Raw genomic sequence first — 24,014 nt, 5'->3', positions numbered from 1 at the left:
CCTGGAATGTTGCTTTCCTTGCATCCCAGTCACTGCCGAGAGCTAAATTCCTTATTGATTACTTCTTTCATGAGCTCAGAAAAAGTAGATCCATAACTCCCCTGGTATGCCATGGTAAAACCCAAAAGTAATAGCACAGCAATTCTGTACCTTCTGCCACAGCAGCACGGGCTTTATTACTCTACACACACATAGCTTATGTGCCTAGCCTCCTCGTTCCTATATCAATGAAACCCAAGACATAGCTCTCATTCTTTATGAATCCTATACCCACCACTCTCTCAGACTATGCAGATTGTTTTAGATCATCTGTCTAAACAGTAAAAACTAGGAACACTAGCCATTCAATGAGGCATTAGCTTAACTAAGTCTTATCATTTACAGTTACATGTTTGATTCAGTAGTCTTTTTCAGAATCCAGCATGTTTTTAAAAAAAATCATCCTGGAATCACAGTGTTCAGGCTTGTTGTGGGGGGTGGGGAGGAGAGAGAGTGTGTGTGTGTGTGTGTGTGTGTATGACATACACACACGTGAGCATTCTCTAGCATCTGATATCTTGGAGTTTTCCATGGTCTCTATCATGATTGTCTCCTTTTCTTCTGATATATGCAGTAGCAGTAGAATCCCAGTGAGTCACTATGCTAGTATCTTATCTCTTAGAAGCATCCCACAAGGTGGTGTCCCATGCCTTCCTGATTTTAAAAATCAAAATACTCAGCACTGAATGTCCTGTAGTTTGTTCTTGCCATGTTGTTTGATTCTTCACCATGTGCCAATTGCTCCCTTGCACAGGCCTCTGCATTAATAACTGAGACAAAAGCACAGAAAGCATAAGCCATATGTGTTTATAGAATAGGGGCCTAGAGTGGTCAGATCTGCCTGTGCTGCAGGCCTTTGCTTTGGGGGCTTTTCTGTGTGTTTGATGTAGTTGAAATCCTCAATGGCAGTGTTTTTCAAGTTATAGATCTTAACCAGTGGGTCATGAAGTCAGTTTAATAGCTAAAGACAACCATATTTCAAAATTGGAATGTAAAGAAGTACATGAACAAGAGAACACATAAGAACAAATACTCTTTGTTTACAATTTAAAGTGGAATATACCACTTTGTACTGTTAGATTTCTTTAAACAACAACAAAAAAAAAAGATTAAAAAGAATAAATAGCCCGAAAGACTAGGGAGGGCATCGTGGGCCATCTGGTAACTGTTGGAGCTGTGCTCTCCATCCTGGGAATAGGATGGCTTGAGTTGGTAAGGAAGAGCAGATTTGGAGCAAGCAGTAATCTTTAGGGTGGAAAGTCAAGAGAACTCTTATTCTAGTATCTGAAGTGTTTTTACCTCCGTTTCCTCATAGATCAGTAGGATCAGATAAGGCATAGAAAATGAATTCTGCAGATGACACCTAAAAAGTCCACAGGCTGTGGTCATCTTACTCCCATTTGCCTTCTGTCTGACTCATCATGCAGGTAGGAAAAAAAAAAAAAATCCTGAAAATGGGTAGCTAGCTATGTAGGAGACATTATTGTAGAACCAGTGCACTCACTTGCTGAGGGTGCCATATACATATCAGTACCCTTTAACTAGATTACTGCATGTCCTCATTTTCACAAGACCCAGATAGGAAAGACTTGCATTTCTTACACCAGATTGAATATGACCTCATCAGTCTGGTTTCCTTTGGTGCTCCACAGAACCATGTATCACTCCTCCCTCTAGAAAGGAGCCCTTCACACTGCCTGAGCATTTACCTTTATACTTCATTGTTAATGCTAACCAACTGTGTTCTTTATGATCTGTTCTATGTAGCATGGAGATGTGAGCACTAGTCCCACTAGCATGGCTTCCCCACTGACCCAGGAGGTGCTGCCTTCTAAATTTGAAGGGGCTGCATCTTACACAGAAACCCCATGGATGCTTGTTCGATTGGAACCTCTTCTACTTTATTGCCTTTCTTGTAAAATAACTTACCTCATGTCATTTAACGTATTTTTATGTTAACGTTTTGGGCTCTTGATTTTTTTTTTCTTTTTTAAGCATTATAGCATTCTTTAAATAAGGAAAATTCAGGTTACCCAAAGCTTGACACATAGGAAATCTAACTTCAGATTTTATAGGTCAATAAGAGTATTTTTTCAAAATTGAGTTATTTATACAAATATAAATTTGAGTTGTAGTTTAACACTGACTGTGATATATATCAAGTTGCCTTGATTTAGAATCTCTGTCACTGAACATATTTGTGTGATATCAGTGTTTCCTTCTAGTAACTTTGTGACAAAGCTGTTAAAGTAAAAATGTCTAGTGGTTAGAAGGGTTGCCTAAAGCAGAGCATGATGCAGGCCTCAGTGTTTCTTGTGATGTCCTCATACCGCTGTTGATTAATTGACTATCCAAAAATCGCCGGTATTTGGGCAGAAAAACATTTCAAAACCAATATTACTATCATTTATAATAGAATGTTCTAAGTGTCGATGCTAGTACACTTATGCCCACCAGTAATTATAGATTATATTTGGGACTTATTAGAACACTGTATATAAAGTTTTTTTTACATGGTCACCTCTGTACACAAGTGTATTATAGTTAAGAAAATTGCCAGGGAAGATATACTTTAAAAGTACTTCATAGGTTTGAAATTGTATAGTTCCATTTTTATGAAGTGTCCAGACTAGTGTCTTAATTATTTTCATACTGACTAAGTAGCCTGCCCTTCTTTGGTATGTTTATGATTTGGTGCAAACATGGCCAGTGGTTATTATGGTTTTTAAGCATCTCTTTCTTCACTGTGTCTGTATCCCTTCAGTTTCCTAGTCCTGGTAATCCATGACCTATGACCTATCACGTAGTGGCTGCCTTAGTTTTGTGTATTTTGATATAGTCTTGTTAAATAACACAGGCATTTCTAATGTGGTTCTTATTCTTAAAACTCAGCTTAGTCTCTTTCTTGCTAAAACTTTGTTGAAAATCCCAACTAACACTTGAAACAGTGTTTCTTGAAGGGGTAGATTTGGATTGCATGCTAAGATGACTCTAGTTTAACCACATGTGAGTCTAATAAAGCTTTCTGGTCCATCTGGTTTGGTTGTTATTGAGTAGAACCAGGAGCATTCTCCTTCTCCTGCCTGTCTAAAATCTGAGTATTTAACTAATACTGAGATTCATCACTGTTAGATTAATAACTAAGTTACTCCGAGAGATCAGTGTCCTGACTTCTCAGTTGCCTTCTAGCCAAGCATACTCAGCATTGACTAACGGCTTGATGGAATACATGATGGACTCGGCTACCACCTTCAGGTGGCTAATTTCTTCAGTAGTTGGTACGTATACTTTAAAAGAAGGGCTAAGGGAGTACCGACAGAAATTACTAAGTTATCTCTGACGTGGAGAGTGTGGCCTTGCTGTAACTAGAAAAGGTGTTTGTTGCCAAAATTTGATTTATTCCACAACTGCCTTGCAACGAAAGAAATCATTTTCTTGTATGTGAACCAAAAGCTAAATTGTCAGTAGCTCAGTGCTAGAAAATACTTGAAAACAGGAATCCCACATTGTTTGACCCCTTCGTTCTGATTACATTGGTATGCTGCTTTTTAGTGTAGTGGCAAGTGATAGGGATCAGGAAAGTGAATGCTGGCTGTGCCATTTTCAATGTCTTGAAAAGCTCCTCCTTTGTCTCTGCCTTGATGACTAATGGTTTCAAATAAGATTTAGCATCTATCTGATTGTCCAGTTCTTCTGCCTGGAGTGAAGACCGACTTTTTAAACATAATGCTACTTTGGTTTCACACTTGAAATTGTTCCAACAAATGGACAAGGTGGAGGCCCAGGCACCGGGTTAAGGAATGGCTTCTTAGTTCAGGTCTAGGAATTAAGCCATGTGCTTCTGCAACAGCTGTAGCCAGTCCCAGAATTAACTACGTAATCCCACACTGACCAAAAGCATTGAAGCTGAAAATACATGTAGTCTACTGCCCCTCTAGAACCCCCAGTCCAGCAGTGCACTATGGAGAAGTTAAGGCTTCCCCTCATGATGGTATGGCTGACTGGGAGCTGCAGCTTACAACTGCCCAGCGTCTCGAGAGTACCAGGCCAAAACTCACTAGCTTGAGAAAGGATCGTATTTCAAAGTACAGTTTCTACTGGATGCATGTCACTTTCTCACTGTTGTAAATGCTGAACCATTTTAAGTTGGAGACCTCTGAAGATTGGTGAGAGATGGAGCCATCCGTAAGTACAGACATACTTATGGGTCAGCAGTCCGTGCAAAGCCACCCGAGCCCTTAAGTATGATGAAGTACTCTGCTTCCTGGGAGTCAGGACCTGCACCATTTACTGAGCCAGCCGTGAAAGAGCTCCAGCACACCGTGATGAGTGAAGACTCATCAAAGGGAGGAATCCGAGAAGCTGCAGAACCATTAAAACGGTAACGTTTTTCTTTGAACCAGAACGGTCAGGCACGAGCTCTAAGAAGCACGTCATCCTTGGTGTTCAGGGTAGAACAGTGTATTCTTAGTATCCAGAAAGGCACAGCGCACACAGTTCAAACAGCACATTGGAGATTGCCATCAGAGCTTTGGCAAGGTTTACATAACATCTGTTAACAAGTTCTGCTTTAGCCATTCCATAAGCTATAAGACCTGGCCATACACATTAGGACATACACACATGCAGTATCTAAAGTCTACTTATCATGTCAGAGTTGGTTTTATCAAATTGTGGCAAAATCAATGTTTGAATAATATTAATTTGGATTAGAAAGTTGACATGAAAAGAACTGCTTTTTAAAGAAATCTTTGGTTTGGGATGTACCTCGGTTGGCAGAACATTTGCCTAACATGCACAAAGCCCTGGGTCCCATCCCAAGCATCACATAAACTAATCATGTGACACATACATCCAAGCATTACTAACCTGTAAATATCAATGTGAAATCACACTATTTGAGACCTCTTAATGCTAGGAATTAGCCACAGTGTGAGAACTGCCTTAAATAAGTTGTGTATATGAATACAAGGGAATCAGAAGTCCAATGCCATCATTGGCCACATAGCATGTTTGAGACCAGAAAAGAATACGTGAGGCCCTGTCTCAGAAAAGAAAAAAAATCTTAGCTAAGTATGGACCAGCTAGGCAGGAGGACCAAGGGCCATGCTCAATTACACAGCAAATTTGAGTTGGAAGCCAGCCTGGGCTACTTAAGATCCTGTTTTTAAAATTAAAAAACAAAAAAAAGCATAGAAAGAAGTCTTTGGTTGTTTAGTAAATTGTTACATGAGTCATACTTCAGCATTAAGGGGAAGAAATGTTAAAAATGTTTCTTAAAAGATTTATTTTAAAATTATCAAACCAATGAAGATGTTTAAGTCACCTAAATGAATCTCAGAGGTCTGAAGGCATGATACAAGTCCCTCTGTTGCATGAATTTTTTTGCATGATTTTTAATAGCTGTTGAACACTAGTTTAAAAAAAGGAGAGGAAGAATCACTCAAAAATTATACCTAATCTTTCAACCAAAAGGTGAGAAAAGAGTTAGACAATCAAGAATTAAAGACACTTAAAAGGGTTGCTAAAGTATTTTTCACATTGCACTACCCATCTCTGTCCCTGTGGGCTACGTAATGTCCTTAGGTCCTGGTCCAGATGGTCAGAAGCACTTGTAGATCAGGCAGGAAGAGCTCAGATCACCCTCTGTTTGGGTAGGCCCTCCATTTACACCAAGTTGAACTCCCGTAGGTTTAGCTGTAGGATGGTGTCTTTGACAGCAGCAAACACAAAGCGGATATTCTCGGTGTCTGTAGCACATGTGAAGTGAGAATAGATAACTTTCTCTTTGTCAGGATTCTGATCTTGGTACAGCTTCAGGATAAAGTCCCTGGCCGCTTTGACATCTTGCTTTGGTCCTGGTCATGAGAAGAATAAAGGAAGATACACTCACTATCATGTCCTCTCACAGTCCATTTTTAATGTATTTTTGTTCTTATCTGGGATCAAAATCTAACCAATATAACTTACCTTATATCTAAGGAAAGTTTACCTGGAGCAATTAACATTTCATTTTGAATCCATGAAATTGTGTGTGTGTGTACACACGCACATGCATATGATCTTGTTACTCTCAAGAATGTCATGCATCTCTATAAACAGATAGACAGGGTCTTTCATTGGCCTACAGCTCACCAACTAGGCTCAACTAGGCGGGCAGCAAATCCCAGGGATCTGCTGTCTCCCTGTCCCAGCTCTGTGATTACAAGTCCTCACAATATGCCTGGCTTTTTTATGTGGCTTTTGGTGTTTTTACCAAGCCATTCCCTAGCCCAATATTTGGTCTTTTTGCTCTGGTGTATCTAATAATTTTACTGTGAAGTGGTTTGTCTAAAAATAGTGGCCTAATGGCCTAGTTTTGTTTCTAACACTTTTGAAGTGATACATACTAATTTGTACAGGCAGCTTTGGGCTGGGGGGCCAGGGGTGTGTTGCAAAATCTGGTATTGTGAGGTTGATCTTAAAGCTTAACAGTCCTAAACTATGCTACCATTAAATACCAGAGTATCTAATCAAAGGAAAAGGGGGTACACTGAAATATTAACATATAAATATCAATGTCAAGAGTATACTATCTGAGACCTCTTGTTCCAGGAGTGATTAGGAAGAGTGAGAACTCCTGCCTTGAGCAAGCTTCATGCGTGCAAGACTTCAACACACTCCCTGTGTCTAAGATGATGCCACCCTGTAACCCCACAAAGCAGCAGGTCTGCTGACTAAAGAGCCAACTCTGCTCCGAAGAGTCACCAGGGGGACAGAAAGGGCCTGGCACACAAATGGAAGGCTGTGGTGCAGGAAGGCCACAAGGTCTTTGCTGGGTGAGGTGCCTGAGGTGGGGCCAGTCAGCCTAGTGTGTTGGCATGTGTGTTCAGGCCCTTGCATGGCAGATGCTGAGGCGAAACCATGAACACAGCAGTGAGAACTGTAATTTGAATTGGCAAGTGAGAGCCTGTCTGGGAGGCCCCAGAATGCCATGCTGAAGACTGATCCTGGGGAGGACGTCTGTAAGGTCAGTGTGTGAAAGCACCATTCCCCGAAGGAGTAACTTACCTGTGTACTCTGGGAAGTAGCTAATTAGATGAGAGTACATGATTTTCTCTTCCAAAAGATCCTTCTTATTTAAGAACAGAATCACAGAGGAGTTCAGAAACCAGGGGTAGGTGATGATGGTTTTAAACAGGGCTTTGCTCTCCTCCATACGGTTCTAGTGAGAAACAGGTTACGGTAAGCCAAGAAGAAAGGCAAGGCTTGGAAAGAGCATGCTAAGTGTGTCCATCAGTCCTCTCTCCCCTGGGGCACTGCTCTTGTGATGGAAAGCACCTCGGTCCCACCAGACTAGCAGACTAGCTTCCTCCCCCCTCCCTCACCTACCTAGTTGACTTTCCTGGTCCGACTCTGGAGCACTCTACTCTCTTGCCCTTTCATGTAACTTTGAGCAGGAAGTTTACTTTGTTTCACAAGGTGTTCATGTTCCTTAATTGTTCTGTGAGATACCAGCTTCAGGTGAAAGTGTGCTTCTAAACAATGCCTCAGGTATATTGTAACACAGGAGGAAGGAAAGGGCTTCCAAGAGGACCACAACCTGGAGCCCTCGGGCATGCTGGACTGGTCAGAAGGGAGCTAACAAGCCAGAGCACCTTAGCTGTGCTAAGATTAGATGAGCAGAGTACTCCAAAACTTTCACTTTCCCAAACCCACAGAGAAGTGAGTCTGGTGACAACTATGCTTACAGACCGTCATTTCAAATAACACCCTTCAAAGAAAATACTAAAAACTCTCAAATTGAGGAGGCAGGGAGCTCGGAAACAAATTGTATTCCCTGACAACTGTGGGCAGCATTTTCTCTGCAGTATTTCTAAGAGGAAAAAAAAGGCAAGATCTTTCCTGTAGAATAGAAAGCATCCTGTAGAACAGCATCAAAGCTCAAGGAATGCTCCAAAGGGTCGAGCCCTGAGTCTACTTCCCTGCAAGGCACAGAGAAGTCCACAAAGTGTTATCAGAGAAAACTCGTCCACTTTTAAAGCTTCTCTCGAGTACAGTATATCCTAACCTCCAAGGGGGAAAAATCTGTATAGCATGTTATTTCCAACTAGAAAGAACAGGCCCAAATATCAGCATTTACATTCTCTCCAAACACCTGTGGTTTTCTGGAGGACAGAATATATTTAATCTTTAAGAATATTGAACTGGGGGGGGGATAAAATATGGAGTGTAATATTAATTAGTTAATTTTTTAAAAAGAATATTGGACTGACCTCATGGTCCCATGAGCAACCAATCCTTTGACTCTTCTGATAAACACCGTAAGTAACTCCCAAGAATCCCTAACTTTTAGCTCTTTTTTGAAGTTCCATTTGAAAGAGCTAGGCAAGGCAGTGGTGGCCCACACCTTTAATCGCAGCACTTGGGAGGCAGAGGCAGGTGGATTTCTGAGTTCAGGGACAGCCTGGTCTACAAAGTGAGTGCCAGGACAGCCAGGGCTACACAGAGAAACCCTGTCTCGAAAAAACCAAAAAAAAAAAAAAAAAAAAAGAGCTAGGCAGTAACCACTGTTACTCTGATGGCACAAGTAAATGCGTTAATTAATATAGTAGCATTCATCAGAGAGAAGCATTCACTGAAGATAAAGTTTGTTCATGGGCCACCACCTGATACCAGGCATTGGTGATTTACACTCACATCCTTGAAACAACAGTCAAGAAATCATGTATTAAGTTCAGAGGGAATGACTACTAGGAGGACATTGGTACTACTATTGGGAAATAACCTCACAAAGTGACTGACATTCCTGGTCACTTTCTGTCCTGCCACCACCTTGCAGCTTTGCAGGAGGCACAGTACCTGCCTGGTCTGGATCAGCCCTGGATGCCCTGTGTGAGACCCTTGCAGGGGGAGTAAGAACAAATGCAATCTCGGGTCGCTCCATTCAGTGGGCAGCTCTGCCCTGACAACTCAGCTAGGAACCCAGTTTGGGAGTGCCATTCTCTGGAGGATAAGGAGTCTGCTCGTGGTATCTGTTAGAAACAGTATTGCTTGTTAGAAACAGGAAGCCTAGCATGATGAAGCCCTGGGTTCAATCCATACAGTGACAAACGGGTCTTATCCCAGCCCTTGGGAGGCAGGCAGTATGAGGCTGGAGGATCCAAAGGTTACTTCTCGCTTTATAGTCAGTTTGAGGCCAGCTTAGAAGACATGAGACCTAGTCTTAGAAGGGATGTGGTTCGGAGAGAGGATTGTTAGACAACATTGTATGTATTAGGGTCTCTGAAGGGAATTGGGAATGAAACTGGCCCCACTGGAATCCAGTAAATATATAGTACAAAATCAAAGTCCAGAAGATTATTTTTTTTCCCAGCAGCCAATGCTGGCTTTGTGTGGCCAGTTGGATTTTAGCTCCCCTGACCCAGTCCCAGCACACTCTGCTTTTTCCTGGTTTCCACCCTTTGTGATACACTACATTTAACCTGGGGGAATGTTGGGAACAGTCCTTGTTCTCAGGCCACAGCTGCTGTCAGTCAACCAAGCCAGCGACTCTGCTATTTGACCCGGACACTCCATTTTCCCCATGGTTCCTTAGGAAATTCTAGTGGGCAACTACACTAGACCCAGTGTTCTGGTCCACCACTCTTGGTATGCAGTAGGTTAAACTGTCTAAATTAGTCACAGAATGATTGTGTCTTCTGTCTCTTTGGGTTTTTTGTTGATTGTTTCTTGTTGGTTTGCTTTGAGTTTCTTGAGACAGGGCCTCACTATGCAGCCTTGGCTGGCCTGGAACTCTCAGAGATCTGCCTGTCTCTGCCTCCCAAGTGCTGGGACTAAAGTGTGTGCCACCAAACCTGGCTGTGAAATCTAATGATAACTATCTCAAAGTGTGTTTTGCTGTTAAGTAGCAGGTGACTGTAGTTACGTTACACAGGATCTGAAGCACTGAGTCTGCAGTGCGCCTGTAGGTTACTTTGGTAAAAGACACCTGAGTGCTGGCAGAGAAGGGTCTATTTTCTCACTAGCTAGCTTCTTGAAACACTGAAGAAATAAAACTCCCTTTCCACAGTTGCCACCCCTGCCCCAGCAGCATACCTCTAAGTTCCCAAACCCCAACATACCTCATTGTCACACTCAGCCAGAACCTGGTCATATTCACTCAGAGCAACCAAGAAAATGATGGAGGTGACACTCTCAAAGCAGTGAATCCATTTCCGTCGTTCAGATCGCTGGCCACCAACATCCACCATCCTGCTCAATAGAGGTAGACAGTCAAAGGTGGGAACACACAACTCTAGGGAAAGGATACAAGCCATTGCACCATTGAGCTAGTGCCCTTTGAGGCTCTCGGTAATTTTTAGAGGGAAGGGGGGCTCTTAAGGTTAGTGTGTTAGAACAGTGCTGCACAGGCAGTGAAGAACATTGGTGGTTTCCAAGCAAAAGACTGAGATGGAGCCTGCCTGAAGATGCTGGATAAGAAGCTGCTGTAGCACCCCTAGCACAAATCACCAACGTCCACTTAGGCTTAACTCCAGCCACCCACATAGAGTCATAGGACATGAAAGAGACAAAGGCAAGCCATCTTTCTGGTACCTCTGCTTTCTTCAGGTAGGTCCTATATGTAAATGTATAATTTGTACTGTGCTTTTTATAACTCTGTGTGTGTGTGTGTGTGTGTGTGTGTGTGTGTGTGTGTGTGTCATGCACATGAGTACAGATGCCCTGGAGGCCAAAAGAAGTTATTGGACTTCTTGGAGCTAGAGTTCCAGGTAGCTGAGCCACTCAATGTGGGTGCTGGGAACTGAACTTTCTTAGCCACTGAGCCACCCCTCTAGCTTCCCTCCATCCTGGTCTTGCTTTCACAGTTCATCTCAGTTATCCCCAGATCCTTTCAGTTAGCTGGCTCCCACTCCTTCCCATCTACATGTGCTCTCTGCTCAGTATGAAGATCCAAAGACGGTACCTGTGTCCAGGAGATATTTCAGGGACTCGGCACAGGGATTGCTGACATAAAGCCCTAAGCACTATAATGAATCCAGTGGTACCCTGTCTAAAGGAATAGCTGCCATGTCACTGAGGTCTGCTGCTACTGCACAAGATGCAGGCTCACTATTACCGGGTCTATGGATACTTTAGAGAAAACTAGTAGGTTTTAGGTAAAATACTTATTCTTAAGTGTTAGTGCAAATATTTTGTTCTAACACCGTGGCAGACTCTATAGGTCAAAGCACATAAACTGCCAGGTCACACCCACCACCCCTACACCCCACCTCATCCATACACCAATTTCTGAAGACCCCAAACTAGTTTGGTTAGACAGTCCACAGGCTCATTGCTGTGCATACATATTCACTGAGGAATACAGGCATACACAAAATAATTTTTTAAGTGCTTTAATTTTTTCAGTGCTTTTTAAGTGCCCTGTATTTTTATTTATATTTCCTATACAAAGTTCAGGAAATATTAGTTCCTCATGAGTGTTGTTATATAAATAGAAATATTACATATGTATATATATATACATGTATATATATATATATATATATATATATATACATGCATACACACACACAAGTACTCCATATATTATAAACTTTTAATATACGCCTTTATATTGGTTTTTCTTTCAGGATAAATCTCAGACAAGGTAACAAGGGAAAGAAAAATCCTATTCAACATTAGGGAAAGGACATCAGTAGATTGTATGGTCACAGGAGTGCTCATCTACGTGACTACACATAAGAAGGCTTCTTCCCGGTAAGAAGAGGCCAGAAGTCCCTCTGTTGTGGAGTGTGATATCCCAGAAGGCTATCCTAACCTAAGAGGGGCTTAGGAACTGAACATCTAAGACTCACCTCCGAACTCGCCCCCTGAACAACAAATCCTTAAAGGACGCTGTCTTGGAGACAGACTTACCGGAAGATGATGTTTTCCAGGTCAAATGGATATTCTATGATGCCAGTGGTGGGCACTCGAACACGAAGCACATCCTGTTGTGTTGGCACGAAAGAGGGCATGGCGATACGCTCAATGTCCGTCAGGTAACTGTGACATTAAAGAGTCAAGATGCCGAGGCTCCATTTTGAGAAGGGAAAATACCCTGCCTTGCTCAGGGGAAGTCCTCCCTGACCACAGGGTCCCCACAAGAAATGGATGCAGCAGTGACATTCGGAGGTTACTATGCCAGGCCTCTATCCTCCCAAGATGGTTCTAAAGGGACCAGGAGTCAGAAGCACATCTGTGAGTCCAGTTCTCAGTGCATCGTCTATGAGAAAAGCAGCAGCCTAGAGACCCTGTTCACTGTAGGCTTTGAACTAAGAGCAGCTTATATGAAAATATGCAGATGACCAACTGGCCATGGGAAAAGTCCCTCAAAGGAAAATAACATTTTCCTTTTAAGCACACTATGAGTGAGACCTCTAAAACAATCAAAATTTGTCTGATGTTATTTGGAACTATGTATTAAAAGTTCTGACTTTAAAATATATCAATTTTTTAAGTGAAATAAAAGAATGCCTTTAAAAAAAAAACCTTCAGGCTGGGACAGGTGGGATGCTTAGCTTTGAATTTTGTGTGTGTGTGTGTGTGTGTGTGTGTGTGTGTGTGTGTGTGTGTGTGGTTTTTCGAGACAGGGTTTCTCTGTGTAGCCCTGGCTGTACTAGAACTCACTTTGTAGACCAGGCTGGCCTTGAACTCAGAAATCCGCCTGCCTCTGCCTCCCGAGTGCTGGGATTAAAGGCGTGCACCACCATGCCCAGCGATGCTTAGCTTTGAAATGGTAGTGTAGATTAGACTTCTCGGAAGCCTCGTAGTCTCACACAGGGCAGCTGAACTGCCGTGGGTTAACATGCAGCTCGACATGGTTTCTGAAGTTGCTTCTATCTGCTGTTTTGTAGTCACTGAGAGGGTAGTTAAGAGGTTTAATCATAAAATGCTACATTGCTTTGATGAGAGACTTTTTACAATGTCAGGTTGTCTTTCTCTAGTCTTCCAAGAAGGGTCATTTTGCTTTTTTAGATTTACTTTTTTGTTTTGTTTTGTTTTGTTTTTTCGAGACAGGGTTTCTCTGTGTAGTCCTGGCTCTCTTGGAACTCACTCTGTAGACCAGGCTGGCCTCGAACTCAGAAATCTGCCTGCCTCTGCTCCCAAGTGCTAGGATAAAATGATCCATCTTTGAAATTATTTTTGTGTTCTTAATAGCCACCAAGCCTGGCTATTAAGTCCTGACCTCGGCTACTTAAGATGCAAAGTAAAACCTACCGCATTGCATTGCATTGCACTCCGAATGTGAACAATGGAAGGAACTTGCCTGTTAGCCTGCTGCTGTGACTTGTAAACTGAAATGCTGAAGACACTCTGTTCTCTTTACTAGGGTTTCCGCTGACTGAGCACAGGAGGTGAGTGGACAGTCTTAGTTCAGAATGATCAAATTGTGTCGATTTACAGTCTGTGTACTGCTGGCTAAGTGTGAGAGCATCTGCACCTCTGTGCACATCCCATAGGCTCCCCTTATTACTGAACTCTTAAAACTGGCATTGGGACATTACAACAATATTTTGCGCCAATTTTATAAACCTTTACAGTACAATATTTATTACTTTTCTGAGGCAGACCAAAGATATATTTCTCAAGGTTCTGCGGCCATCAGCAGCAGCATTTCATGGAGGATTTTTTTATACATTTGTAATAGATAGCAATGAAACAGATTGCAGGGCTTTTTGTTGTTGTTGTTGCTATTGTTGTTGTTACCATTATTATTTTTTAATTGGAAACCATGTACCAAGTTTCTGGTCAAGATTGTGTAGGAGAAGTTAAACATAATTGCATTCTATTAATCAATACGAGTGTCTTTCTTATGCATATAGTTACCTTGAAAATAAAGTTCTAAGAACTAAAAAAACAAAAACAAAAACAAAACCCTTCAGACAGGCTGTGAAGCCCGGGTGTCAGAGTGCTTGCCTGGTATGCACACAACCCGGGTAATTCCTCAGCACCTTCTACAACAGATGTGGTGGCGAATGTCTGCAATCCCAGAACTCAGGAGGAAAGTTAGGAGGACCACAAGTTCAGTTTATGCTGAACTACGTGGAGAGTTCAAGGCCAGCCTAGGCTCCAGACTGTGTCTTCAAAAGTTGTTTAATCACTCAAGTCCTTACAAAAGACCTCACTAGCAATGGAGTGGGTGGCTCTGCTGCTCTCTGTAGCACAACCTAGCTGTCCCAACCTAGAGATTGAAAATGCTGGGCCTGCTCCCCAGCTTATTATTTTACTGCATTCAGTCTTCTCCCTTTATCCAATGTTCCACTTCACGCTTTCAAATACCCATGGCCATTTATGACCCAAAAGTAGGAAATGTGAAAATAATGCCAGAAATAAATGATCCATCTTTGAAATTATTTTTGTGTTCTGCAAAGCTAAGGACAAGAATTCATAAGTTTTCAGTCTAGTGCCATTCTGAGTAGTAAGAGAACATCTGTGGCTGTTCCGAGAGGGGAAACACACTTTTTCTAGTGTAGCCACACTGTGTACACTGCCCACCTGCCAGTCACTCACTAGCTGTCGCAGCTCTCACACTGTGCCATGGGGTCACACTGCCAATAACGAGTAGCTCTAATCTTAACTACCTTAGTTTTAGCCTGTGTACATCTCTTACTGTTACATTTATAAGTTCATTTTATCATGCTTATGTATGTAAAGAACAAATACAGAATGCAGTATCATTTGTGATTTGGGGCATCTGCTAGGGACTCTGGAAAGTGGTCCAAAATTAGGTTAAGTGGGAGGTAAGGAAGACACACTACAGCGATTGATTGATTGAACTAGCAGACTACATTGTCTGAGATTAGAGGTCACTAACTGGTTGCCACATAGCCCTTAGCCCACTATCTGGTACACTCATTTGCACAGTATAAATGACATCTAATTACGCAGACATTACTAGCAGATGACTGAGAACCACTGACTTGGACCAAGAAAATGCACAAGTAACTTATGTCATAGACTGGGAGTGGGGGTTGGGGTTGTTGTTCTGTTTCATTTTGCTTTTTGCTATTTTGAGACAGGGTCTAACTCAGGTTGCCTGCTGACCTGAAACTCACCTGACTGAGAATGTCTAAGAATGTTTGACCCCCTGCTCTCACTTCTCCAGTGCTGGTATCTAGGCATGTACCCCCACATCCACTGACTCTCAAGGCTGGCGACTACCTCCCTTTATTAAATGCTATTGTCTTCTCTAGAACTCTGTTCACCTCCCCAGCCACCCCTCACACGCCTGGCAGCGAGCGGACTTGCTTCTGTTTTCAAGATTTACACTGAGTTAATCTTACAGTCGTTCTGGCGAGCGTTCTCCAAATGGTTGTAAATCCAGAGGCTCGTCTCAGAGCCAGTAACAGTGGGCAGCTTCTGGGAGGAAACAAGAGAACCTACTAGCTTTGACATTTGGTCCCTGGACAGAATGCTCATCTCATTGAGAGGCTGGCTTCCTCACTCCCTGCTGCCAAGTCTAGCATCTTAGTGGTTTCTTTCCTTTTTCCCGACATCGTGCTTTTCTGCTGATGTAATTAGATCAATTGTGCCAACCTGGATTGAACTGAGTGCTGCCTGGGACAAATGTCTAAGGAAAGTCATTAAAAGCCATGGGCCGTAACGATGCCTTCCCTGACAGCTGCTTTGTCCAGTCCAAGCTAGTTCAGGAAGAGGCCAACACATAAAAGGAACTGAGTGGGTTTGGGGAGTTTTGCGGTCCTGGTAGGAGGAACCAAACTGCTGGAGCATAATACAAGCTGCAACCCCAAGAAATAAGCTGTGTGCTCAGTCACCTGTGGGTCACACCGAGCCCTAGGGGACTCTTAAGAAAGAAGAAATGTTGTGATATCTCCAAGATAGTGTGCGATAGAAATCTTGATGATGTTGATGGTTTAAATCTAAAGCTTTATGGATCCAAACAAAATACATTAAGTGGTTGACTTTCTGAGAGGGTCAAATAAACCTTGTGCTGGTCTTGCAATGCCAATGTCGATCACTAGAGGGCACTACAAGATCGGCAACCAATTTAAGCAAAGCCTAAGCCTGCCTGCAGTTTCCAGAGGGATACAGAGAGGAAGAAAGTGAAAAACCACAGGCAGGTGTGTTCTTTGCTTAAATCATAACCTCTGCTCCAAAACTTAGATCCGTTCCACAAAGGAATCTCCAACTTAATTGGGTGAGAGAAGGTGGGTGCTAACCCCAAGGGACGTCTGGGAATCCACAGAGAATTAGGGGAGAAGAGGCCAAGAAGCAGGCCAAGAGGTCAGGGGAAACACCCCCCCACACACACACACATCCTCACTCCCCACCCACACCCAACCCGCCCCCTCCCCCCTTCGCCTCCTGGGAAGTGAAGCCTTGCAGAGTTGGCTTAGCAGCAGCTGCCGGCTGAATACTCACTATTTGGCAGAGTCTGACAGCTGGTACTCCCTCCTCCTGTCGTAACACTCCTGGATTCCGGGATCCAGCCACAGCTGCTTGATGGCTGCCACCTGGTCTCTGGAGAGGGCAGAGACTTTGTCTACTTCCACTTCCCTGATGATCTGGGCATTTTCCTGTCCAACGGACACAGAAAAGGATGACAGATAAGGGGATGATCTGGGGTGGAGGGCTCTGACATGTTGTGCACAGCCAAGCCCTCAGAAACCAGAAGACTAGGCGGGTTGATTTGGTTGCTCAGTCTAGAGACATGAAACACAGACGGCAGTAGACCTGCGCCTCCAGTCCAGCAATAACAGAGGCAGTTGCTCAGACCCAGCACCCAGGTGTGAACAGAGACACCCACGCCATGTAGCCACCTTCACGTTTTCTGTTCATTCCAACATCTATGTAGCCAGCAATGGACATAAACTGTTGTATCAGTCACAAACCAGGATTGTTTGGTAGAAGAGGACTGGCCCCAGGTGTAAGAACAGGGACACACTATCTCTGTAAACTGAAAAATCAGTGCTTACTGTCATCCAGCCCTTTTTCTCCCTCTTAAGTTTTTTTTTTTTTTCTTTTTCTTTACATTTCTTTGAAGTAGGTTTTACTTTGTAGAGCAGGGTTAAAGTTCAGTAGAAATCTTCAGCTCAACAGAAAGTTCCCATATGGCAGCCACATAGTCCTGTGCATCAGCGCACAGTTCTTTCCCACCTAGGAACCACTCCCAGATCACCTGCTCTGCCCGACAACCACTAGACAGTGTTTATTGTAGCTGTTACTCCGTTAGCACACTAAGGGTTACAGGCAGGAGCTCTGTGAGAGCATATGCCCAGTGGCTACTTCTCACTTGCAATCCTAGCACACATCCATCGCACCTGAACCTCTGCATGTGATTCCTTCCACTGTCCTTAGCCAGAGAGCATGATCCAGGGTCCTGGAGGGCCATTAGTAGAGCATAGGTACTGTCCCCGCCTTCTGGCTTCCCATTGCTGCTCTGTTGTTTCCTCTTGCCCTATGACTGCCTCTACCCTCTACATCTGAAGTGGCCATGTGCCTCTGTCTTCAAACAAGTCTGGAAAACTTCACAAAAGCCGAGTAAAAAATCTCACTTGTGCTTTTATCCAAGAGCCCAGCTCCGTTTCTGCAAGCAGTTGGTGCTTTCTTTGATAATGTGAGCTCAATAAACACATGTGGCACATGTATCTATGTAGCATGTCAGGAATCCACAGCCATGGGATGTGACTAGTGTGGGGAGACGCCTGTGAAGAGAGGGGTGAGTCCACAGAGGAATCTGGGGACTCACTGTGGTGCCTCTCAGCCAGTTACCTTGCTAACTCCGCCCCTTCTTGCATGTCATGCACCATAGGCTGTTTTCCTAAATTTAACAGTGACGTCCAGCTTTGCTGTTGAGAATTAAAGCCAAACAGTTGACAGAGAACTGGGTGGGGCACTGCCATGCTACATGGCAGTGGGGGGTGGGGGGAGGTCAGCATCATTGTATGCCCAGGAAGCAGATGAATAAAGTGAGCCTGCTGGTCTTTTTTTTTTTAATATATTTTATTACGTATTTTCCTCAATTACATTTTCAATGCTATCCCAAAAGTCCCCCATACCCTCCCCCCTCTCCCCCATTTCCCTACCCNCCCATTCCCATTTTTTTTTTTTTTTTTGGCCCTGGCATTCCCCTGGGGCATATAAAGTTTGTGTGTCCAATGGGCCTCTCTTTCCAGTGATGGCCGACTAGGCCATCTTTTGATACATATGCAGCTAGAGTCAAGAGCTCCGGGGTACTGGTTAGTTCATAATGTGTTCCATCTATAGGGTTTCAGATCCCTTTAGCTCCTTGGGTACTTTCTCTAGCTCCTTCATTGGAGGCCCTGTGATCCATCCACTAGCTGACTGTGAGCATCCACTTCTGTGTTTGCTGGGCCCCTGGTCTTAAGAGTCTGAGGGAGAAACAGTCAGAATGGAAGGCAGAAGAGTTTGGGAGCAAGCCAGCAGTTGCAGAAACATCACCAATGACCAGGCTCTCATAGAGAGTTCAGCACGGACGTGGATGAATGTGGCAGAATAACCCGTTATTTTACACAACTGCAATATACTAATAAGAAGAGGAAACACGGGGCTCAACTAGAACTTTCCTTTTCCCGTTTCTCAAAAATCAACATTTTTGCTGCTGGGAGAGGAAACACAGAAGACGGATGTGTCACACGGAAGTTCCCAGGCCACCCGTGAAAGGGCCACAAGTGAAGTGGTGGTGCCTTCACCTAGGGCCCTGGCTTCTGCTGAGTGTCCCTGTCAAGCACAGTGAGCTTCTAGCTGCAACCCAGCAGGCTGCCCAACCTGCCAGGCCCTCATCACAGGGGCTGCTATTATGCCAACTGCCCAGCACAGCAGCCATCTCTGCGGGGGCCTTTTGTTAGGTAAGTAAGTGTTTGTGGTTTACATTTGTCTATGTATTTTAATTGGCAAGTTGATTCTATATAGTTATGGTATATATACCACATGTTCTCTTGACATATGTAAATAATGTATATGGCTAAGCCGAGCTATTTAAGACTCTGTGTGTGTGTGTGTGTGTGTGTGTGTGTGTGTGTATGATTTTTGCATGGTAAGGAACACTAAAGAGCTACTCTCTTGAACATATTTCCTTATGTTCAAGGAAATAATACACCATCACTAACTTAATCACCAGGATGTATGGGAGGTCTCTTGAACAAATTTCTCTTTTCCAGATGATGTTTTAATTAAAATTAAAATTAAAATTAATATTCATTGCTATGCTATCAATGATTAAAAAAAAAAACTTAACTAGATACTATGGGAAAGGTCTACTGACATTCAATATCCATAAGTGCAGCAAGCTTTGCTTTAAAAATGAGGTTAAAAATGTATATATATATATATATATATATATATATATATATATAATATTTCAAAATGGAAGTTCCCTGCAACACAGGATTGTCAATTACAGTCTCTGATCCATGTTTTCACAACTCTGCCCATGTCCAGAGTCCGCTGCACACTCTACTAAAGCTTGTGAGTGAGGCTTTGAGGCTCCACAGCCATTGGTGTTTGGAGTCTTGCAAGCATTGCTATCAAGGAAATACCAGGCAGCTGTGCTGGAGGTGCTCCCCCTATAATTCACATGCACACATGCACAGCTATAGTGAATGGTGATAATCCACAAAAGAGGCAGGGCCTGTGGCCTTGACTAAACTGTAACGATGGCTTCAGTCTTTCCCTTCTACATGTCCCTGAGCTGTAGCTAATTATGAGAAGACACTGGACCTTTCGGGACACAGAAGGGAAGCAGTAGCCACGGAGCTTGGAAAAGCAGAGATCCGCTCCAGCTTGCACACACTCTGGCTGGCTTTCTAGTAGACCTCACTGGCATGAGGCAGCACTTAGGCCCTCAGCGTTCCCAAACAACTGCTGAAATCATATTCAGTTTCTCCAAAGCTTGGTTCAGCTTCATGGCCTACATAGACACATGGGCAGGCCTATGGGAGAGCATGCCTGCTCTTCCAAATCACCTGCTCTGTCACCATGGAGAGGGTAAGGTCTACACCCTCCCCATGGGCTCCAGTCCCATCCCCCACTTCACATCCAGTCTTGCTGACCCATAGAAACTTTTCACCCTCACTGCCAGATACACAGAGGCAGCAGCTTTCCAATGTCTACCTCTCCATTCCACGGTTACGGCACAGTCCCTGTAATTAACTCACCCATTCTAGTCTCAGTCTCAAACCCAATGTGATATACCAATGCCTCCATTAAAGGCCTCCTGATTCTATTCAGGGTCAAATTTCCCGTCATCATGGGTCCAAGTAAAACTACCATCTCAGGCATCAGTTGGGATGACCTGAGTGTCTCTAGTTCATCTTAGCAAGGACAGCCAATCTCATTGTTCCATCTGTGACTGGTCCTCCATGGATATTGTAATACTGAGGTATCTTTGGGTGGGAAGTACACATGACCCTTATACAGATGTTGAGAGATCAAAGATGAGGAGCAACTGGAGTTAAAGATGGGTAGAAGGATAAGGACCGTATTTCTACCAAAGGATGCCTGAAGTATGGCAGAAGGGTGCTGTTCCCACAACCCCTCACACCTTTGCCACCATGAACCTGGCTGTGCTGGCCACTACTGACAGGACTTCCCAAGTGTGGGGCCAGGGATTCTCTTGGCTACATCAGGTTTCACAAAACATTCTTTCTCCTAAGATGTCTGAACCTTCCAGTTCTAGGATAGAGAAACACATTCAAGGCATAATTTATCAGAGAACACCTGGAAGATGCACTCCAACCCTCAAGTTTGTAGTTGTCCCCCAGTGTTCTCCAGGAATCGTCTCCAGGATGCCCCCACAGATACTAAATCCCAAGGATGACCAAGACCTTCTCTGAGATACCAGAGCATCTTCATAGGACCTCCTCATACCCACTGAACCACCCATGTAGATGCTTTGATAAGTTGTTATATATTCTTACTTAGACACTTTTGTCCAAGCAGAGACCCATAGTTCACATGCAACTCAGGACAGCTATGACTACAGCCTAACACAAAACCACAAACTTACTTAAAACAAGATGTTTTGTAACCTGATTGCCCACCTCCCACGCATGGTTTTTGTAGATGATGTCATGACATAATGTCAAAGGGATGGGCACTCCTGGAAGGGAAGGATGATAGGAGAAACAGTCATAGAGTGGCACATGTCTTTAATCCCAGCACTCAGGAGGCAGAGGCAGGCAGAGCTCTGAGTTCAAGGTTAGCCTGGTCTACACAGTGAGTTCTAGGACAGCCAGGACAATACAGAAAAACCATATCTCAAAAAAACCAAACCAAAAAAACAAACAAACAAACAAGAAACCCAAAGGGAGAGAGAAAGAAGAAAAATTGCCTGCATGTTGAGAGCAAGCCCTGGGTTTTATTTTTTAAGTATTTTAAACCTAAGGCACCTAGACTCATCACAGAGGAACCCACCAGGAGGGAGACCTCACTATGTGACTGAAGAAAGCTGCCCCTCATGTGATCCCTTTGTGGTTAGCTGGGTTGCATGCGCCCAGAGGCCTTGCAATGTGTCCCCTGGACAGATAGGGTTTCCTGCTCCCAACTTGCTCCTCCTGCCCTGGCTCTGAAGAGTGGCCTTAGTCTCCAGCCTTGTTTGTGTTACAGGAGACAGTTCCGCCCAACAAACCTAAGATCTGCTCTTTTTCTTCTCTTTCAGTTTCTGTTCTTTGTCCAGCTCTGTACCCTTGTACCCAGACACTGCTGACATTTATTTCATGCCCCTGCCCAGTCCAATGGGAGTCCTTGTGGGGTGGAGAAGCTTCACTGTATATTGCTATTCAGGGATCCAGGTTCACACCAGCAGGTGTCTCTACCAACATCCTGGGCTCTGGACTCCTCCAACCTGCAGAAGAACTAAGAGAGCAGGGAACAGCGAGGCAGAAGCTCTGTGAGCGAGGTCTGGATGCAGAAGACATCACTTCTAGGCACAGTTCAGTGGGCCAGCATTGGTCAGAAGTATCCACTGAGTGTAGGCGAGGCAGGAAAATCTGGCTGCCTGTGCTCGGATGGAAAAAAAAAAAAAAGTGGAATTGGTTGAAGGTGGAGTGACGTCTATGCTACTTACAGACTCACAAAACCGCTTGTGCCAAGGTGACTTCTGACATATGAATGATTCCAGTGTAGTCGGTCAGACTGCAGCTAGTGGACCAAAGCCAGCCCTGACTCAGTTTGTGAATAACATTCTTCTGGAGCATAGCCTTGCCCGTCACACTGCCTCCTTTCACACTGACAGCAACAGTGCCAAGTTGCTGGGTCAGAACCCAGATGGACTGCAGGGCTTTAAACAGTCCCTTGCCGCCGCCCCCCCCCCACACACACACACACAATGCTACACCTGGAAACAGCTGGATAACTAAATGCACCCATGTAGCACACCCCTGTCCCTCTATAACTGAATTAATTCACCTGGGGGCTGTTTGATGAAGGTATCATTCATTCTACACTGGGTGTTGTGGGTTTTTGTTTTATTTATTTATTTATTTAGTCATTCATTCATTCATTCATTTATTCGTTTGTTTGTTTGTTTAAAAAAGACCAGGCTATGTTTTGGTAGGGTGAAGTATGGTGAGGTGGGAATGGTAACTGGGGGGGAGGGGGGCATGCTGAGGCATCTCTTTCCCCTGAGGTACCAGTCACAAGATGGTGGTATGGTATAGAGTAGAGTTTATTTGGGGGCACGAGAAGGGGAGTTGAGAAGGCAGAGAAAGAGAAAGGGCAGTGTACTGGCTAGTTTTGTGTCAACTTGACACATGCTGGTGTTATCACAGAGAAAGGAGCTTTAGTTGAGGAAATGCCTCCATGAGATCCAACTGTAAGGTATTTTCTCAATTAGTGATCAAGGGGGAAAGGCCCCTTGTGGGTGGGACCATCTCTGGACTGACAGTCTTGGTTCTATAAGAGAGCAGGCTGAGCAAGCCAGGGGAAGCAAGCCAGTAAGAACCATCCCTCCATGGCCTCTGCATCAGCTCCTGCTTCCTGCCCTGTGTGAGTTCCAGTCCTGACTTCCTTGGTGATGAACAGCAACGTGGAAGTGTAAGCTGAATAAACCCTTTCCTCCCCAACTTGCTTCTTGGTCATGATGTTTGTGCAGGAATAGAAACCCTAAGTAGGGAGGCGGGAGTGATCTGCGAGCGAAACCTACACCATGAGTCTCCTCAATAAACCCAAGAGTAAGATGACCCCAGAGGAGCTGCAGAAGCGGGAGGAGGAGGAATTCAACACAGGTCCCCTCTCAGTGCTCACGCAGTCAGTCAAGAACAACACGCAAGTGCTCATTAACTGTCGCAACAACAAGAAGCTGCTGGGCAGGGTGAAGGCCTTTGACAGGCACTGCAACATGGTGCTGGAAAATGTGAAGGAGATGTAGACTGAGGTCCCCAAGAGTGGCAAGGGCAAGAAGAAGTCCAAGCCTGTCAACAAGGACCGCTACATCTCCAAGATGTTCCTGCGTGGGGACTTGGTCATCGTGGTGCTGCGGAACCCGCTCATCGCTGGCAAGTAAAGCCTGCTCCCTGCCCTGCCCTGCGAAGGCCTGCAGAACCCTGCCCAAAGGACGAGAAATAAAACCCTGTGCTTTTTGTTTTGTTTTGTTTTTAAAAAAAAAAAAGAAAGAAAGAAACCCTAACTAAGACAGGCAGAGAAAGAGAAAGGGCAGAGAGAGCAAGGAGAGGCCAAACAGCCCTTTTATAGCAAGCCAGGCCTATCTGGCTGTTGCTAGGTAGCTATTGGGTGGAGCTTATAAAGGAATGCCAACACTGGGTACTAACCAATACTAGAAAGTGACTGTGAAAGCCCTCATCAGCTGTTCTTATATTCAACCTTACAGTCCCATGGAGATGCTAACAGACATCCATATAGTATTGCTGGATCCAAACAACTCTATTTAAAAAATTGGGTACAGAGCTAAACAAAGAATTCTCAACTGAGGAATACTGAATGGCTGAGAAGCACCAAAAAAAAAAAAAAAA

General features: G+C 44.0%; 1 protein-coding gene and 1 pseudogene across 3 annotated transcripts in view; one reads left to right on the top strand and one right to left on the bottom strand.

The window, feature by feature from the left end:
• Positions 1-4,192: 4,192 nt before the first annotated feature.
• The window catches only part of Gna14 (G protein subunit alpha 14), a 164,167-nt gene continuing 144,345 nt past the window's right edge, over positions 4,193-24,014 (bottom strand). For 2 of the 3 annotated variants that reach the window (XM_029472486.1, XM_029472487.1), the window contains 5 exons: positions 16,447-16,601; positions 11,938-12,066; positions 10,143-10,272; positions 7,090-7,243; positions 4,193-5,897 (listed from right to left, as the gene is read on the bottom strand). In XM_029472486.1, the coding sequence (XP_029328346.1) occupies positions 5,707-5,897; positions 7,090-7,243; positions 10,143-10,272; positions 11,938-12,066; positions 16,447-16,601 (759 nt within the window). In that variant the 3' untranslated portion in view covers positions 4,193-5,706. The remainder of the gene's footprint in view (positions 5,898-7,089; positions 7,244-10,142; positions 10,273-11,937; positions 12,067-16,446; positions 16,602-24,014) is intronic. The other variant, XM_021151829.1, reaches the window with a different exon arrangement.
• LOC110285573 lies at positions 23,163-23,548 on the top strand (annotated as a pseudogene).

This window comes from Mus caroli, chromosome 19 (assembly GCF_900094665.2).
Source record: "Mus caroli chromosome 19, CAROLI_EIJ_v1.1, whole genome shotgun sequence".
NCBI lineage: Eukaryota > Metazoa > Chordata > Mammalia > Rodentia > Muridae > Mus > Mus caroli.
This window is presented reverse-complemented; position numbering and strand designations above follow the sequence as displayed.